The 20,094-nt window shown below is 46.2% G+C and overlaps 1 protein-coding gene across 1 annotated transcript in view; it reads right to left on the minus strand.

The window, feature by feature from the left end:
* Nucleotides 1-1,157: 1,157 nt before the first annotated feature.
* The window catches only part of dhh (desert hedgehog signaling molecule), a 33,523-nt gene continuing 14,586 nt past the window's right edge, over nucleotides 1,158-20,094 (minus strand). Inside the window, exons 2-3 of the mRNA XM_034172409.1 lie at nucleotides 2,142-2,403; nucleotides 1,158-2,057 (exon numbers count right to left, since the gene is read on the minus strand). Of these exons, the coding sequence (XP_034028300.1) occupies nucleotides 1,240-2,057; nucleotides 2,142-2,403 (1,080 nt within the window). The 3' untranslated portion in view covers nucleotides 1,158-1,239. The remainder of the gene's footprint in view (nucleotides 2,058-2,141; nucleotides 2,404-20,094) is intronic.

Here is a 20,094-nt window from a genome sequence, read left to right on the forward strand (position 1 = left end):
TCTGACTTTCACAAAAAGGCAGAAGGCGTGGACATCAGCACTTTTTCGGCACATTCCACTGTTACAGGAGTTTTTTCATGGAAAGAAAAAGCGGAGGGACGCGCCACGGAACCGATCATGACGCGGCGCAAAGCAACGGCGTGATGAAGCCTCACAGGACACGTTGGGGCATGTCCAGCTCATTCTCAATTTCTCCGATAATCACACGACTGAAAAGCAACCGACAGCCGTCTGAAATCTACCTGAAAGCTGTCCTGTGAGACCAACACGGAGGTGGTCTTGAATAACGTCTTGAATGGGTGTCTTTATGGCTTTCCTCACTCTTCTACTTCTTGCACAGTCACTCAGTTTTTGAGAACTGTCTACTCCACACAGATTTACCATAGAGTGCCATACTGTTTGTATTTCTTCACAACTGATGTAAATAAAGTTCAAGACCTATTCAATGACTTGGAAATGTACATGTATCCATCCCCTGACTTGTCTGAAGAAAACTGACAAAAAACTGGTTATTTATAGGTATTATACTAAAGTGGTCCATTACTTATGCAACCCATCATCTTGGCCTTTATATATTTAATTCATTTATATCAAGTTATAGAGATCTGCTTTGAGTTTGAGTTCAAGGAAGATCATGTTAGAAATGTTTATCTTGAGAAGCCCGATTTACTTTTTGTATTTGAAATGGCATAAATAAATTAAAATGTGTGAAATAACAATTGGCCCAGTACTTTTGGAGGGCACTGTATGTGCTGTACGTTTTATTACGTCCGCCAAGGATGAACTAAAATCATCGGCATGTATTTATTTATTTGTCTGTCTGTCTGTTAGCAGGAGTACGTCAAAACTACTGCATGGAGTTTGACGAAACTTTCACCAGACATAGATATTAGCCCATGGAAAACTCCATTAAATTTTGGAGGTGATCCTGATCTGGATCTGGATCAAGATTTCATTTTATATAGGTTTTGAAGGATTACGTTAAAAAGCAAATTTGCACCATAGATAGATATTAGGGCATGGAATACTCCACTGAATTTTGGAGGTGATCTGGATCCAGATTGGCGGATGTCAGAAATCTCAGTCTGCTCTTGTTTGGACGTGTTGTGGCCCCTATTGTCCACCATAAAATATGATTTTGCGTGTGTGTGTGTGTGTGTGTGTGTGTGTGTGTAATTGTTTAAAAGACATAAGGAGTGTACAGAATGACATGCATGATATGTAACATTTTAAGGCTTTTTAAGGATGAAAAATGGGACAGTCCAAGAAGACACATCCAAAACTGTACAGTAATCTTGCATACCAGTGCACATCCGATGTGTGTCCTTCCAAGGAGCACTTCTCCTTCATTTTTATTGTTAGTGGAATACTGAGATTGAGTCGTTTGTGTTGAATACCACTATCTGAAGTGTCTGTTTGGTATTTTGAGGCCAAAGTGTTACAATACAGTGGAGTCTGAGTGGATATTTCTTTACTGTCTGTGTTCTCCTGTTCTTTTGTCGCCTCTCCCCAGAGCAGCTGTTTTACTGAGGAAAGGAGTCGAACAGGTCCAAATGCCCAGTGTGCAAGTCTGTGGTCCTCTACCAGTGCATAGCTGGATGTCAGCACTTCATCAATAAACAAAGTCCCATCTTCTGTCAAGGGTGCAAAGACTCCCACACTCTCCACTGTTGAAACGGATGTGATTCGAGATGGTAGCAGGAGACCCTTTTCTGTGTGAATGAGAACATAGTCTCCTATTTTGGCTCTGCCGGCAAACTGAGCCTGGAACCCGCTGCTGTGGAGTCTGGGATACAGCGACAAAAAGACCAAGTGATTAGGAGTGAGAGTCAGCCTATGGCCATCTTCTGTCTCCAAAGACAGAAAAGTAGAGCAGATGTCTGGGTTCCGATGCAAAAACAAAAGGACTCTGCTGAACACGATTTGGCCCATTGCAGAGACAGCCATGACTCTGTCTCCAGGAACCAGTGACCACAGGGTCTTCTGCTGCCCGCCAGCTACAGTCACCCGGGCCCAACCTGGGAAGCAGCCACCTTTCTCCACGGCGACAGAGTGATCTGCAGCAGGAAAAGCCATCATGATACTTACATACCACACGTTTAACGACATAATCATCAACAAAACCTCATCCTGAGGCTTACCGGCTTTGACCGAGCAGTGGATGTGATATTTGGACTCATAATAGACCCAGTCAAATCCAGCCTCCACAGCCAGCTGAGCCAGGAGGCCGTACTTCTCTGTCTCTCTGTCATCTGTGGTGATGTCCACAGCACGACCTTCATAGTGGAGTGAGCCAGGGGTGTGGTGGCCATCCTCATCCCAGGCCTCTGTTACTCGCAGGTGCACTCCAGGCCACTGGTTCATCACTGCAATGGCCAACCTGTTTAAACAGTCCTTGCATCGCTAGAAAAAGAATTGGGGATAGACAGTGAGGTTCAGTGCAGAGAACAGATATGTGATCATCTTAAGACATCTAAATCATCACACAGTTTGAATGTCTGTTTGTTCCCCTACTCAGGTCCTTTGTCCAATTTCCCTCAAATGTGGTATGTCTATGAAAGTTAATCCCGTTATTGCATTCAAAGGATTAGTTTTGGTAAAGGTTAAAATTTTGATTTTTTTTTTTTTTTTTTTTAATCTGATGTCCACCATACCTGGCATACATATGGAGGTGGGTTCTAGAATTTCTCAGGCAAAATCAAATTTACCAACAGTTAATCAGTGGAAGAACGTTCATTGGGGACAAAGGACAAAAGTCTTTCCTCTCCGAATTGCACCAAGCATGGATCGCATATCAAGTGGCAACCTGAGCCTGCTAGAACTGAGACCAACACAGAAGCGTAGTACCTTGACTGGCGGCTTGAGGCTGACTCCAAAACAGAGCACTTTCCCATAGAACTCCATGTTAAAATATCCAACTTTAGAGTAAAATTAAAAACACAAATACTGCGTAGAGGTGATTTTTTTCTAATGTATTAGTTTAACTTGTTTTAAGCCATAAAGTTTTGTAAATCTGGGGGCGTGGTCACTTTGAGTAACAGTTGCTGAGCAGAACGTCTCCATGTCTCTTCTTTAGCTCAGATAAAAATGTAATGGTTTTGGTTTGCTCTCCCGACACACACGAGTTCTGGACAGTGGTGGGCACACTTCCGATAATCCGATAACAGATAATTATCGAAGATAATGTTTTCATTATCGGATTATCTTTTTAGATAACTTTTAGACCGATAAACAAAGTAAACAAAGCTGAACAGTAACAAGCAATTTTAAAATTTAAAATCAGTTCAGCACTTATCTGTTAAAAGTTTTGTAACAGATGGACAGTTATACCCTCTGCTAACAGAAGAGAGCTGCTTCAATGAAAAGTATCTCTATCCTCTGTAGACAAAGGAGAAATGGCCCAAAAAAAAAAAATCATTTCCTTTAACACCATACTGATATGTTGGCAATATCACCTAAGTCATCCAGAGGCATACATTTTTAACTTATGATTCAAATTTTAACCAAACTAATTTTGGGCAAGTTATTTAAAATTACTGTAATGTCTGAAGTTTTATAAAGTGAAAATATCAGATTTATGTTTTAGTTTTAAAGTAATGTGCTAATTTTTAAGGTTTTGTGAGCACATGCTGTGCCCAGCAGTGCATTATGGGTAGGATGATGTAATCTCAGTACGTTCACGACAGGACAAATGCATTTCAGGCACTCTGTTCAGGCTCCACGGACAACAGCATTAAACTCTAGTGCCTAAAACTCTCGTGAATATATTCTCTGGGTTTATAGACATTGTTACTGTATTTGCATTTGTTAAATTCCAAGCATTTTAAATGTAGCAGGCAGGGATTATCTGGAATTTTGTTTTCAAGGCCTCTACTGCCATCTACTGGCCAGTAGTGTTCATGGCAGTATTTGCCCTAAGTACTAAGCATCTGGGCACCAGTTGTTGTGTGGGCCGCTGAAGAGGAGGTACTGCTGGCCCACCACCACCAGATGGCGCCCTGCTTGGAGTGCGGGCTTCAAGCATGAGAGGGCGTCGGAGCCACTGGGAGTGACAGCTGTCACTTATCTGCACCAGCTGTCACTCATCCAACTCATCACCATCACTATAAAGGCCGGACTGCAACTCCACCTCCTCGCCGAGAAATCAGCTACCACTCAAGGTAATTTCTCTGCTGTATTTAACGCTGACAAATAGTCTGAACTCTTTTTGCAGCCGTTTTCCTGTGGATACGGTCTGAAGCTGGATTGGCGGATAGTGTGAGTGCGACGTCTTCGCCTCTCACTCCTTCCAGGGAAGTGACTGACAGAAGCTGCACGGGTGATTCTGTTTCTGGAGGTGGAGGTTCTCCCTCCCGGAGGAACTGAGCAAGGAAGGATTACTGGGTGTGTCTTCACACACCCACCATTAACTGTTTCTGTTTCTGCCAGCAGTACCAGGTGGAGACGGTGGCCACCTGGGACTCGGGACTTGGCGGCTCCGGTGTTCTTCAGATCCGCTGGCGGTGGAAGCCGTGTGGGATCCGGCTCTTCTCTGGACAGACGTCTTCTATCCTCGAGCCTGCCCACACGTCACCTTGTGTATGATTGACTGTACTCCTCAATTGTTATTGTCTGTATTATAAAGTTGTCTAAGTCTAAGTCTATTCCGTTTTGCAATTCACAACATTAAATTGTTACTTTCTGGCTTATCCATTGTCCGTTCATTAATGCCCCCTGTTGTGGGTCCGTGTCACTATACTTTCACAACACCAGTGTTCTTTTTATTTTGACCCTGGTTATATCAGATGATTGTCAAATCAACTTTTGGCTTTGCAAATGGCTTTTTTTTTTAACAAATGAAGTTTAAAAACAAAAAACAACAGCAAAAAAAATAAAATAAAATAACATTACAAGACAGCTCTGCGGTGTTTGCACATGCACAGTGCGAGCGGTTAGATGCTTGTAGCTTTTCAGCAGCAGGATACCCTCATGACGGCCGACCGAATAATATCAAACAGGTTTGATTTTCATTGGGACCATACGATCGGCGATCAGGAGGTGGTCCTGAGATGTTAAACGCAGCTTGTTACTCCATGTACACTACACGATGCAGGACGCACGATTAACCTGAAACTCGGTCCAAAACATTCCTGCATGAAAAATCATCTCGCACAGTGTAAAGCACGTTTTACATCATAAAACATGCGCACATTCTCTCCACATGCAAAACATTTTGTGATGACACTTCCAGGGCTCCGTAAAAATGCCTGTTTTTACAAATAAAAAAAATGGAATATTTTACAAAAGCACATTTATCTATAAACACCAACACACGACAGACGTCACATTAACGTGTTGGTTTACATAATGGATGACTAAACCAATCAGTGTTTAGCAGAGGCACTTTTACCCAGAATCCTTTGCGATCTGTCTGTGTTTGTTACAAAACCTCAGAATTAGTGCATTATTCAACATTAAAAGACATATGCTATATTTTAACTTTGTACAAATGACAGAACTGACATTAATGGAGTTATTCTATCGGTATTAATGTTATTTATAAATCAAAACCATAAGTCAGCATGACTTTATTTTTCAAGACCTCCGCCTGACCGGAGCGTTGTGATTGATAGAGAGTTGGCTTTATGGCTGCTCTCAGAGTGTCTCTGTGATAGGAGCTCTGTAGTAAACAAGCACTTCCAGCAGGGACAGAATGTTCAAAGACGAAAGTGTGGTCTCATTGTTTGGGTTGTTGTTACTTTTAATATTACTAGACACTATTGTGGCATTAAAACTTAAATTTGTTTTATTAGTAGTTGTAAATGTACCAGAGACAATATTGGAATTTATCTGTTATCGGTTATCTGTAACTTGCGATACATTTTTGGGTGGTTTATTGTTTTATCTTTATCGAAGATCACTTTTCAGTTATCTGATTATCTGTTATCAAAGTTAATTTTTTGGTTATCTGTGCCCACCACTGGTTCTGGAATTGCCATGGTCAGGTTAAATTTGCCAAAGGTCAATCACTGAAGTCGAAGGTCAGAATTAGGGCTGAAACGATTACTCGAATAACTCGAACAACTCGATTACAAAAAATGATCGAGGTAAATTCTGTGCCTCGAAGCTTCGTTTAAACGTTGTAGTACATATGCCAGACCTGTGTGTTGGTGCTGTAATGTCCCCAGAAAAACAACAGAAGAAGACTAGAGCATGCGCTCAGGCCGTGTAACAGCTAATAATTTAGTCCTTAAAGCTACCGCTTTCCAATGCGACACAGGGTAAAATAAAGCCTTTTAAGAGAAAGAGGGTCCACACTGATCATCTGAAATAGACTTACTGCGCATTTAAAGCGAAGCAGTGTGTTTGTCTATTAAAAAAAACACACGGTCTGCTTGCTGTGGTGAGTGACTATTGACCCGATGACCGGGTACCCACAGTCGAAGATGGCTGCTGTTCAGACTCGCACTAAGTGTTTGATTTTTTTTTGGGCAACACACAATGCTTCACAAACACGGTAACTTAAAAAAAACAAAAACTAACTGCTGAATCACAGAGAAACAGGGATAAAAAAAAAAAAAATCATGTAGGGATCCAGTCCACCAACCTTAAAAAAAAAAAACTCAAAATGGTTACATTTTACAAGTTGGGGGGGGGGAACAGAACAGAAAGCCACATCCCATTGCCATTTCAGCAAAATGTCAAGACTTTGGCGCAGGGACATTGTGCCATTGCTTAGGGAGAGCCCTGGACTATTGATGTTGAAAAACGCAAAAGTACTTTTTATCCAATTACTCGATTAATCCCCAGAATAATCTATAGAATACTCGATTACAAAAATAATCGATAGCTGCAGCCCTAGTCAGAACTAAAAAATTTTTATTCCAATTATCACCAAACTTGGCACACATATGGAAGTGGGATCAAAATGGGGAAAAAAGTCCATCACTGAGGGGAAGGTCATGCATACCTGTCTGTCTATTTGTTGCCCTACTCCCCCCAGGTCCTTTTGTGATTTCTACCAAATGTGGTTTGTCAGTTCATTTTGGGAAAGGTCAAAGAATTTGATTTTCAATCTGTTTTGGACCAAATGTGGCACAAACGTATTGCAGAAGTGAACTGGCAAGGTCAAGGTCAATGAGGTGAAATGTCAGATTGCCAAAGCCTTTGCGGTTTTCATAACACACAGGTACTAATACCTAGTTATTACACACACACACACAAGCTGGCAAACCCAATCTGCAGTCAGGTTGTGTGTGTCTGTTTCTCTATTGGCATCATCATGTAATAACTCCTCTTGTTCACACAATCAAGAGCACAACAGCAAAGCTACTGTAGCCAGTTTGGCACATTCCTCGGCCTTTTCGACAGAGTGACAGAATAATCAAGGCCATTCTCTGTCTATCCAGATTGTTCCAGGAATGAGTTTGTCCGTCTCACGCTTGAGACATTTGATCAGAAATGCGTAGAGCGGCTCTTAACACCCCCGCGGGCCATAAAGTTACAGAATGTGTCTACGCTGTTAAAAAAAAGAAATCAGAGGGGACACAGTTATTATCATCTCCTGAAAGTGTGCTCACTTGTGACTTGCAGCTCAGTCACGTGAAGAAAAGTGACAACTAGGAGAGGAGAAGAGGGCTGGGAAAAAAGAGATGAGGAGGTGAGTGAGAAACAGCGGGGTGAGAAGGAAGGAGTCAAGAGTCAAGGTTGAGAGAGAGAGAGAGGGCAGAGGTGAAGAATGTATGGGCACACAGTGGGAACGTGACGGCACGGGTGAGAAAGACAGGGGGGCAGAAAACAAACCAGCTACATTTTTCTCACAATGCCAGTGAGGAGAGGCGTTTCATTGTCAGAACTACAATCGTGGCTTTTCCTACGGTGCCATTACTTCAGCAGGCGGGAATTTTGTATAGGCGACCTCTTTGAGTCTCCGAAAGACGCACAAAGAGCGTCTTTCACATCTGGGCATGAGAGGGGCACATGCATGCACACACACACCATCGTCACACTGGGCATCAGAAGGCCACGTATATACGAGCGCAGATTTCCATCACACGGGGAGGGGAACCAACACAGTTTAATATCCTAAACAATCAGAGAAAACCACAGCGCTGTGAAGAAACGCTGCAGCGGGATCCTCCTGCGGGCCGCCGTGCACTGCCAACATGTCACAGGAATACTTTTATTTGCAAGAACAAAGACTTTGGTTAAAGATTAAAAGGAAGTGTTCTTGAAGGGGAACACAGAAAGGCAGAGCAAACTTGTTAAACATGCACACACTGCTTTGAACATTTAAATACTAGTACAGACAAACAGCAAGTTACTATTTTTTAATGAATCTAATGCAGTTTTAAAGTGATCATATTGTACAAAATCAGTTTTTAATCTAGCATTTATAGTTACAAATGTTTGGTGTTTCATAAATATCCCCAATTCCCATTTCACGATTTGTCAGTTTTGTCCAGTTTTAGTCCTGTCTCCCATCTGGCATTTGTTTCAAACGTATTAGAAAAGGCTGATTTACGCAGTGCATTCAGAAAGTAATCACAGCGCTTCACCTTTTCCACATTTTGTGTCACAGCCTTATTCCAAAATGCATGAAATTAATTTTTTACCTCAAAATTCTACCCACAATATCCCACAATAACAATGTGAAAAAAGTTTTTTTTTTTTTTTTTTGAGATTTTTACAAATTTATTTATTCATCATCTGTAAATGGATGAAGAGTTCAGATGCACCAGAACTCTACCTAGCGCTGGTCACCCGTCTAAACTGAGGCCTGGGCCTTAGTCAGGGAGGTGACCAAGAACCCAATGGTCACTCTGTCAGAGCTCCAGCATTCCTCTGTGGAGAGAGGAGAACCTTCCAGAAGGACAACCATCTCTGCAGTAATCCATCAATCAGGCCTGTATGGTAGAGTGGCCAGACAAGAAGCCACTCCTTAGTAAAAGGCACATGGCAGCCCACCTGGAGTTTGACAAAAGGCACCTGAAGGACTATGAGAAACAAAGCACTCCGGTCTGATGAGACAAAAATTGAACTGTTTGGCGTGAAGGCCAGGTGTCATGTTTGGAGGAAACTAGGAACCATCATCCCTACAGTGAAGCATGGTGGTGGCAGTGGCAGGAATTGGGAGACTAGTCAGAATTGAAGGCAATGTACAGAGACATCCTGGATGAAAACCTGCTCCAGAGTGCTCTTGACTTCAGACTGGGGCGACGGTTCATCTTTCAGCAGGACAATGACCCTACGTGCACAGCCAAGATATCAAAGGAGTGGCTTCAGGACAACTCTGTGAATGTCCTTGAGTGGTCTAGCCAGAGCACAGACCTGAACCCAATCTAAAAATGGCTGTGCACCGACACTCCCCATCCGTCCTGATGGAGCTTGAGAGGTGCTCCAACGAGGAATGGCCAAAACAGCCCAAACATAGGTGCACCAAGTTTCTGGCATCTTATTCAGGAAGACTCGAGCATGTAATTGCTGCCAAAGGTGTATCAACAAAGTACCGAGCAAAGGATGTGAATACTTCTGTACGTGTGATTTCTTAGTTTTTTTTTTTTTTAGTAAATCTGCAACAATTTTAAAAAAATGTTTTCATGTTGTGGGCAGCACGGTGGCTTAGTGGTTAGCACTGTTGCCTCACAGTGAGAAGGTCAATTTCAATTTTCAGTTTATTTTCATTTATATTTATAAGGTCATGGGTTCAATTCCCATGGCCTTTCTGTGTGGAGTTTGCATGTTCTCCCCGTGTTTGCGTGGGTTTCCTCCGGGTGCTCCGGTTTCCTCCAACATCCAAAGACGTGCGGGTTAGGTGGATTGGACTCTTTAAATTGTCCTTAGGTGTGCGTGTGGGTGTGTCTGTGTTTGTTTGTCTGTTTGTGGCCCTGCAACAGACTGGCGTCCTGTCCTGGGTGTACCCCGCCTCACGTCCTATGACTGCTGGGATAGGCTCCAGCCCCCCGCGACCCTTAATTGGACTAAGCGGTAGAAGATGGATGGATAGTTTTCATGTTGTCATTTTTGTGGTGTTGTGAATAGAATTTTGAGAGAAAAAAAATTAATTTACTCCATTTTGGAATAAGGCTGTAATGTAAGAATATGTGGAAAAAGTGAAGTGCTGTGATATTTTATGGATGCACTGTACAGCTGCAGTCTTTTTTTTAGAAAATAATTCCACTCTTGAAAAATTGTGATCTGGATTTAGATCATGACATAGCACTGAGTCAGCACTTTAAAAGTGCACAATGGCATCACCTTGTTTGTTGATAGAGTGAATATTGGTGTGTTGGTAAAGTTAGATCTCACAGCAGCCTTTTTTACTGTGGACCACACAGTAGTTGTTTCCCATTTAGATCATTTTGTTGGTATTCGCGGCACAGCACTTATGTGGTTTAAATCCTATTTGGCTGAGAGGAGTTTTTCTGTTATGACTGGTGACGTCTTTTTCTTGTGGCGTACCACACGGTTGTATTCTTGGCCCTATTTTTTTTCACTGTACATGTTGCCTTTAGGTTTAATAGTAGCCCAGCCTCTGTAATAATAGCCTCTGTCCTTTCATTGTTACACAGATGATCTGCAAACCTGTCTATGAAGACTAATGGAAGTGATGCATTAAATTCTTTATTTGATTGTATTAGTGTGCTAATTTGGGGTTAATTATTTAAATTTGGGCTAATTATTTAAAACAGCTCTTCAGAATTTAGGAGTGATTTTTGACAGCTGTTTGAGGTTTGATCAACAGATAAATTCTGTTGTCAAAGCAATTTTTTTTTTCAGTTTCATCTTCTGGTCAAAATAAAGCAATCGACATAATCTCGAGAAGGTCAAACTTTCCAGCCCAGTCTCACGTTTTTTTTGTTTGTTTGTTTGTTTTGTTTTGTTTTTTTTCGTGACGGTTTTTTTTAACTCACTATTACTAATGCTACTCCTACCCTAACCTTAATCATAACCTAATCCTACTCTTTCCCCCCCACCATAATCATAAGCACCCCCCCCGCCCCCGGCTTCACTTTTAATTTCGTGCAGCCATCACGGAATGAATTAGACTGAATTCGTGCTGGCGTGACGAAAATGAGGCGCTTTGTGTCACAATATCACGAACCGATAGATTAATGTATATTTCGTGCTGCTGAATCACGACTTGCCGTGAGACCAGGTTGAACTTTCATCAGCTCCAGATTTTTATTACTATAATGCACTGTGTTCACCAATCTTCCTTTGCATGTCTCTTGCTTGTGCAAAACGCTGCTACTCGTCTTTTAATGAACACTTCCAGACGTGAGCATAATACCCCAGTACTTTACTCACTCCGCTGGCTTCCAGTTCTCTTTAGAATCGATTTCAAGATTTTAATGTTTGTTTTTAAAGCCATTAATGGTCTTGGCTGTCTTACCTTTCTGAAATTGTAACTCTCTGCAGTTACAGCAAGGCATCGCATTCATCTGGTCAACTTTATTTTGAAGTCCTGAGTTCAAAATACAAGTCATGGGGTGATCATACTTTTGTGGTAGCTGGCCCCAAACCATGGAACAAGTTACCATCTGATTTATGCACTATTTCTGACGTAGTGCGTTTAAATCAAAGCTCAAGACTTATTTCTGTAAAATATTTATTTTAAATTGTTTTTAATCCCGAGTGGGGCTGTAACATGTTTTGCTTTTATGTGCCTTATATATATATATATATATATATATATATATATATATATATATAGTATGTTAACTTAAAAAAAAAAAAACCCTTTGTTTATTCATTTTTACCCTGTTGTATGGCTGGGGGGCCTGGCTGCCTTTTTGTTTCTGTCTTTTGTTTTTCCTTCCAGGTGGCTTGCATTTGGGACTGAGTGGCTGTGTTGCTGAGGTTATCAGGACCTCACCCTGATCACCTGCGGCTCGTCAGGACTCACAGCTGTGGTGCATCTATATGGATTGGAACATGGTGGCATTTAAGACTGGAGTATACAGTGTGTATTGGCCAGAGACTCGACCTTGTGACCAGACGGGTGAGATCGTCGTCTCGGGAGCCATCTCATCATCAGTGGATGCAGAGTACGTCCAGGGTTTGATGCACGGTCTGTGAAAGAGGAGGGGGTGAGGTCTCACGCTCGTCAGCACACTTCCTGAGGTACGTTAGATTTTGTGACTAACGTTTATACAGTCAGTAAATGTGGTGTCCCTCACACCTTATTATATTGAGCTGTATGTTAGTCATGTATCGGCTTCCACTGCAGTGGAGTTTTGTGAACTGGATGTTCCATGCCTGCAGGTTGGGAAGCTGATTAGTAATTAAGCCAGGAAGTGTTTGCTGTTTATGTACACCTTTGAGTGGTCTCTCTGTGTGTAGAGTGTGGGCTCACATAATGGTTCCTTCTTTCACAGACTCGGTTTGTTGCGGCCACCTGGGGGGTGTCGGCGGGGTCCTTGGGTCCGAACGGCTTCTGGCTCCGGACCGTTAGCGCTGCTGGGAGCGCACCGTATCACCACCACGCCAGACCGCACACTCTTTTGTTGTTTTGTATCACATCACTGTTATGTATTAAATTCAGTTAGCCTTTGTACCGTGCTCTGCTTATTTTATACTGGGTCCTTCAAACGCTGGTCGGTTCTCCGAGCTGCGTCCGACACATAACATACCCGAGGCCATCACATATGACTATTTGGTATTGCGAAGGCTTTGAGTCCTTCCGTCCGTCTGTCCATCCGTCTGTCCGTCTGTCTGTGCTCAGCATAAGTCAGTAGTCATATTCCTGCCACAGTCTTCAAATTCACAGGGAACATTCTTGGGACACAGACATTGGAGAAGTTAAAAGATGGATAGCTTGACCTATTTTAAGACGTACTTTAAGAGGTTAAAAGGCCACATTCTGTTTCATTGTTTTTTTTTTTTTTTTTGCTTTTTTTTTTTTTTTAGTTGTGGGGCTGACAGCTAATCAGAGTACAGCGGCACCGTGATGACAGAACTTTATTGATCCCTTGGGAAGACTTCCTCAGGGAAATTCAGGAAAAATGCTGGTTTTGGAAGCTAATATCGCCTCTCGAGCAAAATTGCAGACATCAGCATGCATGCTAACTTTTGCTAACTCAAAGCTAACTTCCTGTGGAGTTAAATTTGTCTCATTAATACCTACAAATGCACAGAGGGTGATCTACAATTATTCCTTGATTTGCACAGCTTCCGCTCTTGTCAAAAGCTCATGTACACACACACGTAAGGCCTCCTGCAGACACCGTTAAAACATAAATATTGTTTTATTATATTTTTTATTTATGTTATTGTAGAGAGCCTTAAATCAGAAGTGCCTGACTCCGTGGTATAACTCACAAACTCAGAAGATCTTCACTTAGCCTGGAAAAAGAGTCTGTTGCTCTATAAAAAAATCCCTCCGTAAAGCTAGGACATCTTACTACTCATCACTAATTGAAGAAAATAAGAGCAACCCCAGGTTTCTTTTCAGCACTGTAGCCAGGCTGACAAAGAGTCAGAGCTCTATTGAGCCGAGTATTCCTTTAACTTTAACTAGTAATGACTTCATGACTTTCTTTGCTAATAAAATTTTAACTATTAGAGAAAAAATTACTCATAACCATCCCAAAGACATATCATTCTCTTTGGCTGCTTTCAGTGATGCCGGTATTTGGTTAGACTCTTTCTCTCCGATTGTTCTGTCTGAGTTATTTTCATTAGTTACTTCCTCCAAACCATCAACATGTCTATTAGACCCCATTCCTACCAGGCTGCTCAAGGAAGCCCTACCATTAATTAATGCTTCGATCTTAAATATGATCAATCTGTCTTTATTAGTTGGCTATGTACCACAGGCTTTTAAGGTGGCAGTAATTAAACCATTACTTAAAAAGCCATCACTTGACCCAGCTATCTTAGCTAATTATAGGCCAATCTCCAACCTTCCTTTTCTCTCAAAAATTCTTGAAAGGGTAGTTGTAAAACAGCTAACTGATCATCTACAGAGAATGGTCTATTTGAAGAGTTTCAGTCAGGGTTTAGAATTCATCATAGTGTTGGGAAAGTGTAGGTACACGGACCCACAACAGGGGGCGCAAATGAACGGACAATGGAGTAGGTCAAATAACAACACTTTACTGTTTTGAATGTGCACAACAAATACAACAGATTGCAACAACAGACAAGAGTCAATTCACAAAGGTGTCGTGTGGGCAGGCTCGAAGATAGGAGATGCCTGTCCAAAGCAGAACCGGAACCACACGATTTCCTCCGCCACCAGACCCCGGGAATACTGGAGCCGCCAAGTCCCGAACTCCCAGGTGGCCACTGCCTCCGCGTGTCGGACCTGGTACTGCTGGCGAGGAACAAAAAAGCAATTAACTGAGGATGCGTTTGCACCCAGGAATCAGTACGGCAGGAAAGCTACCTCCACCTCACGTTGGAAAAGCAGTCCACAATATAATGCACAAAGTCACAAAGGATACTGTCAAAACAGTCAGCTGAGGTACGTTACCTTCCAGGTAGAACGATATCTCGGCAAAGAGGTGGAGACGTCGTCCTGCTGATGTACCCCTGCTGATCAGGTGATTGGTAACAGCTGTTGCAGGTGATGTGTGACAGCTGTCACCCTGGCTGCTCCTGTGAGGCGGCTGCGCCCTCTGGTGCCTGGAGCCCGCACTCCAGACAGGGCGCCCTCTGGTGGTGGGCCAGCAGTACCTCCTCTTCTGGCGGCCCACACAACAGGACCCCCCCCTCTTGTCCGGGTGGCGGCGGTAGAAATCGGCCAGGAGGGCCGGGTCCAGGATGAAGCTCCTCTTCACCCAGGAGCGTTCTTCGGGTCCGTACCCCTCCCAGTCCAACAAATACTGGAAGCCCCGGCCCATCCTACGGACATCCAAGAGCCGCATACAGTCCAAGCCGGCTCACCATCGATGATCCGGGCAGGAGGCGGCGCCGGACCCGGAGTACAGAGGGGTGAGGTGTGATGCGGTTTAATTCGGGACACGTGAAACACAGGATGGATCCGCAGTGAGGCCGGAAGCTGAAGCCTCACTGCGGCTGGACTGATGACCTTAAGGATTTTGAAAGGGCTGATGTAACGGTCCTGTAGCTTGGGGGAGTCCACTTTGAGGGGAATGTCCTTTGTGGATAACCACACCTCCTGCCCTGGCCGATACGCAGGGGCCGGGGTCCGCCGACGGTCTGCATGGGCTTTTGCCCTCGTCCGGGCCTTTAGCAAAGCAGAATGGGTGGCACGCCACACCCGACGGCACTTCCGTAGGTGGGCCTGGACCGAGGGCACACCGACCTCTCCCTCAACCACCGGAAACAACGGGGGCTGATACCCCAGACACACCTCAAAAGGGGAGAGGCCGGTGGCTGAAGACACCTGGCTGTTATGGGCATACTCGATCCAGGCCAAGTGGGTACTCCAGGCCGCCGGGTGCGCGGCAGTCACGCAGCGCAAGGCCTGTTCCACCTCCTGGTTTACCCGTTCTGCTTGCCCGTTGGTCTGAGGGTGGTACCCGGACGAGAGACTCACCGTGGCCCCCAGTTCCCGGCAGAAGCTCCTCCAGACTTGCGAGGAGAACTGGGGACCGCGATCGGAGACGATGTCTGTTGGAATCCCATGCAGCCGGATGACGTGGTGGACCAGAAGGTCCGCTGTCTCCTGGGCTGTTGGGAGCTTCGGGAGGGCCACGAAGTGGGCCGCCTTGGAGAATCGGTCCACTATCGTGAGGATGGTGGTGTTACCCTGGGACGGCGGGAGGCCCGTGACAAAATCCAGGCCGATGTGGGACCAGGGGCGATGAGGCACAGGCAGCGGCTGGAGTAGTCCTGATGCCCTGCGATGGTCAGCCTTGCCCCTGGCGCAGGTGGTGCAGGCCTGGATATAATCCCGGACGTCGGCCTCTAGGGACGCCCACCAGAAGCGCTGCCGGACAACTGCCAGAGGTTCTTCGCACCCCTGGATGACAGGAGAGCTTGGAGCCGTGACAGAAGTCCAGGACTGCAGCCCTAGCTTCTGGTGGGACGTATAGTTTGTTCTTCGGCCCAGTTCCGGGGTCCGGGCTTCGTGCCAGGGCCTCCCAGACGGTTCTCTCTACGTCCCAGGTGAGGGTGGCCACGATAGTGGACTCCGGGATGATGGGTTCCGGTGGATCCGACAACTCCGCTTTGACTTCATCTTCATGTACCCGGGACAAGGCATCCGATCTCTGGTTTTTGGTCCCGGGACGGTAGGTGATCCGGAAGTCAAAACGGCCGAAGAACAGTGACCAGCGGGCTTGCCTGGGGTTCAGCCGCTTGGCGGTCCTGATATACTCCAGGTTCCGGTGGTCAGTGAAAACCGTGAATGGCACAGACGTTCCCTCCAACAGATGTCTCCACTCTTCAAGAGCCTCTTTCACCGCAAGGAGTTCTTGATTGCCGACGTCATAGTTCCGTTCGGCCGGGGTCAACCTGCGGGAAAAATAGGCACACGGGTGAAGAACCTTATCGGTCTTCCCGCTCTGGGAAAGCACAGCTCCTATCCCTGAGTCCGAGGCGTCCACTTCAACCACTAACTGGCGACTAGGATCGGGCTGCACCAGAACGGGTGCAGACGAGAAGCGCCGTTTCAACTCCTTGAACGCGGCATCGCAACGATCCGACCAGGTGAAGGGGACTTTTGGTGAGGTCAGGGCTGTCAGGGGGCTAACTACCTGACTGTAGCCCTTAATGAACCTCCTGTAGAAATTTGCAAAGCCGAGGAACTGTTGCAGCTTCCTACGGCTAGTGGGTTGGGGCCAGTCTCTCACCGCCGCAACCTTGGCCGGATCAGGAGCGACAGAGTTGGGGGAGATGATAAACCCCAGGAAGGACAAAGATGTGCGGTGAAACTCACACTTCTCGCCCTTCACAAACAGCCGGTTCTCCAACAACCGCTGCAGGACCTGACGTACATGCCGGACATGAGTCTCAGGATCCGGAGAAAAGATGAGTATATCATCTAGATACACGAAGACGAATCGGTGCAGGAAATCCCGCAAGACATCATTAATTAATGCTTGGAACGTCGCGGGGGCGTTTGTGAGGCCGAACGGCATGACCAGGTACTCAAAGTGACCTAAGGGGGTGTTAAATGCCGTCTTCCACTCGTCTCCCTTCCGGATCCGAACCAGGTGATACGCATTTCTAAGATCTAGCTTAGTGAATATTTGGGCTCCATGCAGGGGCGTGAACACTGAATCCAACAGGGGCAACGGGTATCGATTACGAACCGTGATTTCGTTCAGCCCCCTATAATCAATGCATGGACGAAGTCCGCCGTCTTTTTTACCCACAAAAAAGAAACCTGCACCCATCGGGGAGGTGGAATTCCGGATCAACCCGGCGGCTAAAGAGTCCCGGATGTAGGTCTCCATTGATTCGCGCTCAGGTCGTGAGAGGTTGTACAGCCTGCTGGACGGGAACTCAACGCCTGGAACCAAATCAATGGCACAATCGTACGGACGGTGGGGGGGAAGGGTGAGCGTCAGATCCTTACTGAACACATCCACAAGGTCATGGTACTCCACCGGCACCGTCCCTAGATTGGGCGGGACTCTGACCTCCTCCTTAGCCTGGGAACCGGGAGGAACCGGGAGGAACCTAAACATACCTGATGGCAGGTCTCGCTCCACTGAACCACTACTCCGGACGGCCAATCGATCCGGGGATTGTGTTTTAACATCCAGGGGAACCCTAGAATCACACGGGAGGTGGTAGGAGTCACAAAAAACTCGATCTCCTCCCGGTGATTTCCTGACACCACCAGAGTTACTGGTGGTGTCTTATGTGTGATCGGAGGGAGTAGGGAGCCATCTAGTGCCCGCACCTGCATAGGCGAGGTAAGCGCCACCAGAGGGAGCCCTATCTCCCTGGCCCATCTGCTGTCTAACAGATTCCCTTCAGAGCCCGTGTCCACCAGTGCTGGGGCCTTCAGGGTTAAATCCTCATAAAGGATTGTAACTGGGAGTTGTGTGGCAATATGGGTATGTCCCACGTGAATGTTTTGACCCACCCCTAACCCAGTTTCTAGGGGCGGGCGTTGGTGTTTTAACCGCTCGGGGCAGTCCCTCACTTGATGCTCTATTGAGCCACAAACAAAGCACGCTCCGCGGGCCAGCCTCCTCTGTTTATCTGGTGCCCTAAATGTGGCCCTGCTCGTGTCCATAGCTTCATCAGCAGGGGGAGCTGTAACCACACGGAGCGTAGAGGCCGTGGAGCGTGGGGAGGGCGGAACTCGGCCGGAACCGGAAGGGAGAGGGACGGCGCGTGCCCGGCCACGCCCTTCGTCTCGTTCCTGACGGCGTTCTTCTAACCGATTGTCTAATCGTATAACGAGATCAATAAGCCCGTCTAAATCCCGCGGTTCGTCCTTGGCCACCAGGAGCTCCTTCAGGACCAACGACAGTCCATTTACGAAGGCGGCACGGAGGGCAGTGTTATTCCAGCCGGACCTCGCAGCCGCGATGCGGAAGTCGACTGCATAAACAGCTGCGCTCCGGCGCCCCTGTCTCACTGACAGCAGCACGGCTGAAGCGGTCTCTCCTCTATTTGGGTGATCGAACACTGTTCTGAACTCCCTCACAAACCCATCATATATCAGGAGCCGTGAATTTTGCTCCCAAAGCGCTGTAGCCCAAGCGCGTGCCTTGCCGCGAAGCAGATTAATTACATAAGCTATCTTACTAGCATCAGTCGCGTACATGACGGGACGTTGTGCGAAGACGAGTGAACACTGCATAAGAAAGTCCGCGCATGTCTCCACACAACCCCCGTACGGCTCTGGAGGGCTTATGTATGCTTCAGGGGAAGGTGGGAGGGGTCGTTGAACGACCTGTGGAACGTCACTGTTGCGCACAGGATCGACAGGAGGGGGAGCCGCAGCAGCGCCCTGAGGGCGCGCTTCCACCTGCGCGGCGAGAGCCTCCACCCTGCGGTTAAGGAGGACGTTCTGCTCGGTCATCAGATCCAGCCGAGCCGTAAAAGCGGTGAGGATTCGCTGCAACTCACCGATCATTCCTCCTGCAGATGCCTGTGCGCCCTGCTCTTCCATTGGCCGTTCAACAGCCGGTTGACACCCCACGGGGTCCATGACGTTGGCCGAGATATCCTTTTGGGAAAGTGTAGGTACACGGACCCACAACAGGGGGCGCAAATGAACGGACAATGGAGTAGGTCAAATAACAACACTTTACTGTTGTGAATGTGCACAACAAATACAACAGATTGCAACAATAGACAAGAGTCAATTCACAAAGGTGTCGTGTGGGCAGGCTCGAAGATAGGAGACGCCTGTCCAAAGCAGAACCGGAACCACACGATTTCCTCCGCCACCAGACCCCGGGAATACTGGAGCCGCCAAGTCCCGAACTCCCAGGTGGCCACTGCCTCCGCGTGTCGGACCTGGTACTGCTGGCGAGGAACAAAAAAGCAATTAACTGAGGATGCGTTTGCACCCAGGAATCAGTACGGCAGGAAAGCTACCTCCACCTCTCGTTGGAAAAGCAGTCCACAATATAATGCACAAAGTCACAAAGGATACTGTCAAAACAGTCAGCTGAGGTACGTTACCTTCCAGGTAGAACGATATCTCGGCAAAGAGGTGGAGACGTCATCCTGCTGATGTACCCCTGCTGATCAGGTGATTGGTAACAGCTGTTGCAGGTGATGTGTGACAGCTGTCACCCTGGCTGCTCCTGTGAGGCGGCTGCGCCCTCTGGTGCCTGGAGCCCGCACTCCAGACAGGGCGCCGTCTGGTGGTGGGCCAGCAGTACCTCCTCTTCTGGCGGCCCACACAACACATAGTACAGAAACAGCAGCCTCAGACAGTGGACTCATCTCTGTGCTTGTTCTGTTAGACCTCAGTGCTGGTTTTGATACTGTTGACCATAAAAATTTATTACAGAGATTAGAGCATGCCATAGGTATTAAAGGCACTGCGCTGCGGTAGTTTGAATCATATTTATCTAATAGATTACAATTTGTTCATGTAAATGGGGAATCTTCTTCACAGACTAAGGTTAATTATGGAGTTCCACAAGGTTCTGTGCTAGGACCAATTTTATTCACTTTATACATGCTTCCCTTAGGCAGTATTATTAGACAGCATTGCTTAAATTT

This window comes from Thalassophryne amazonica, chromosome 6, assembly GCF_902500255.1.
Source record: "Thalassophryne amazonica chromosome 6, fThaAma1.1, whole genome shotgun sequence".
NCBI lineage: Eukaryota > Metazoa > Chordata > Actinopteri > Batrachoidiformes > Batrachoididae > Thalassophryne > Thalassophryne amazonica.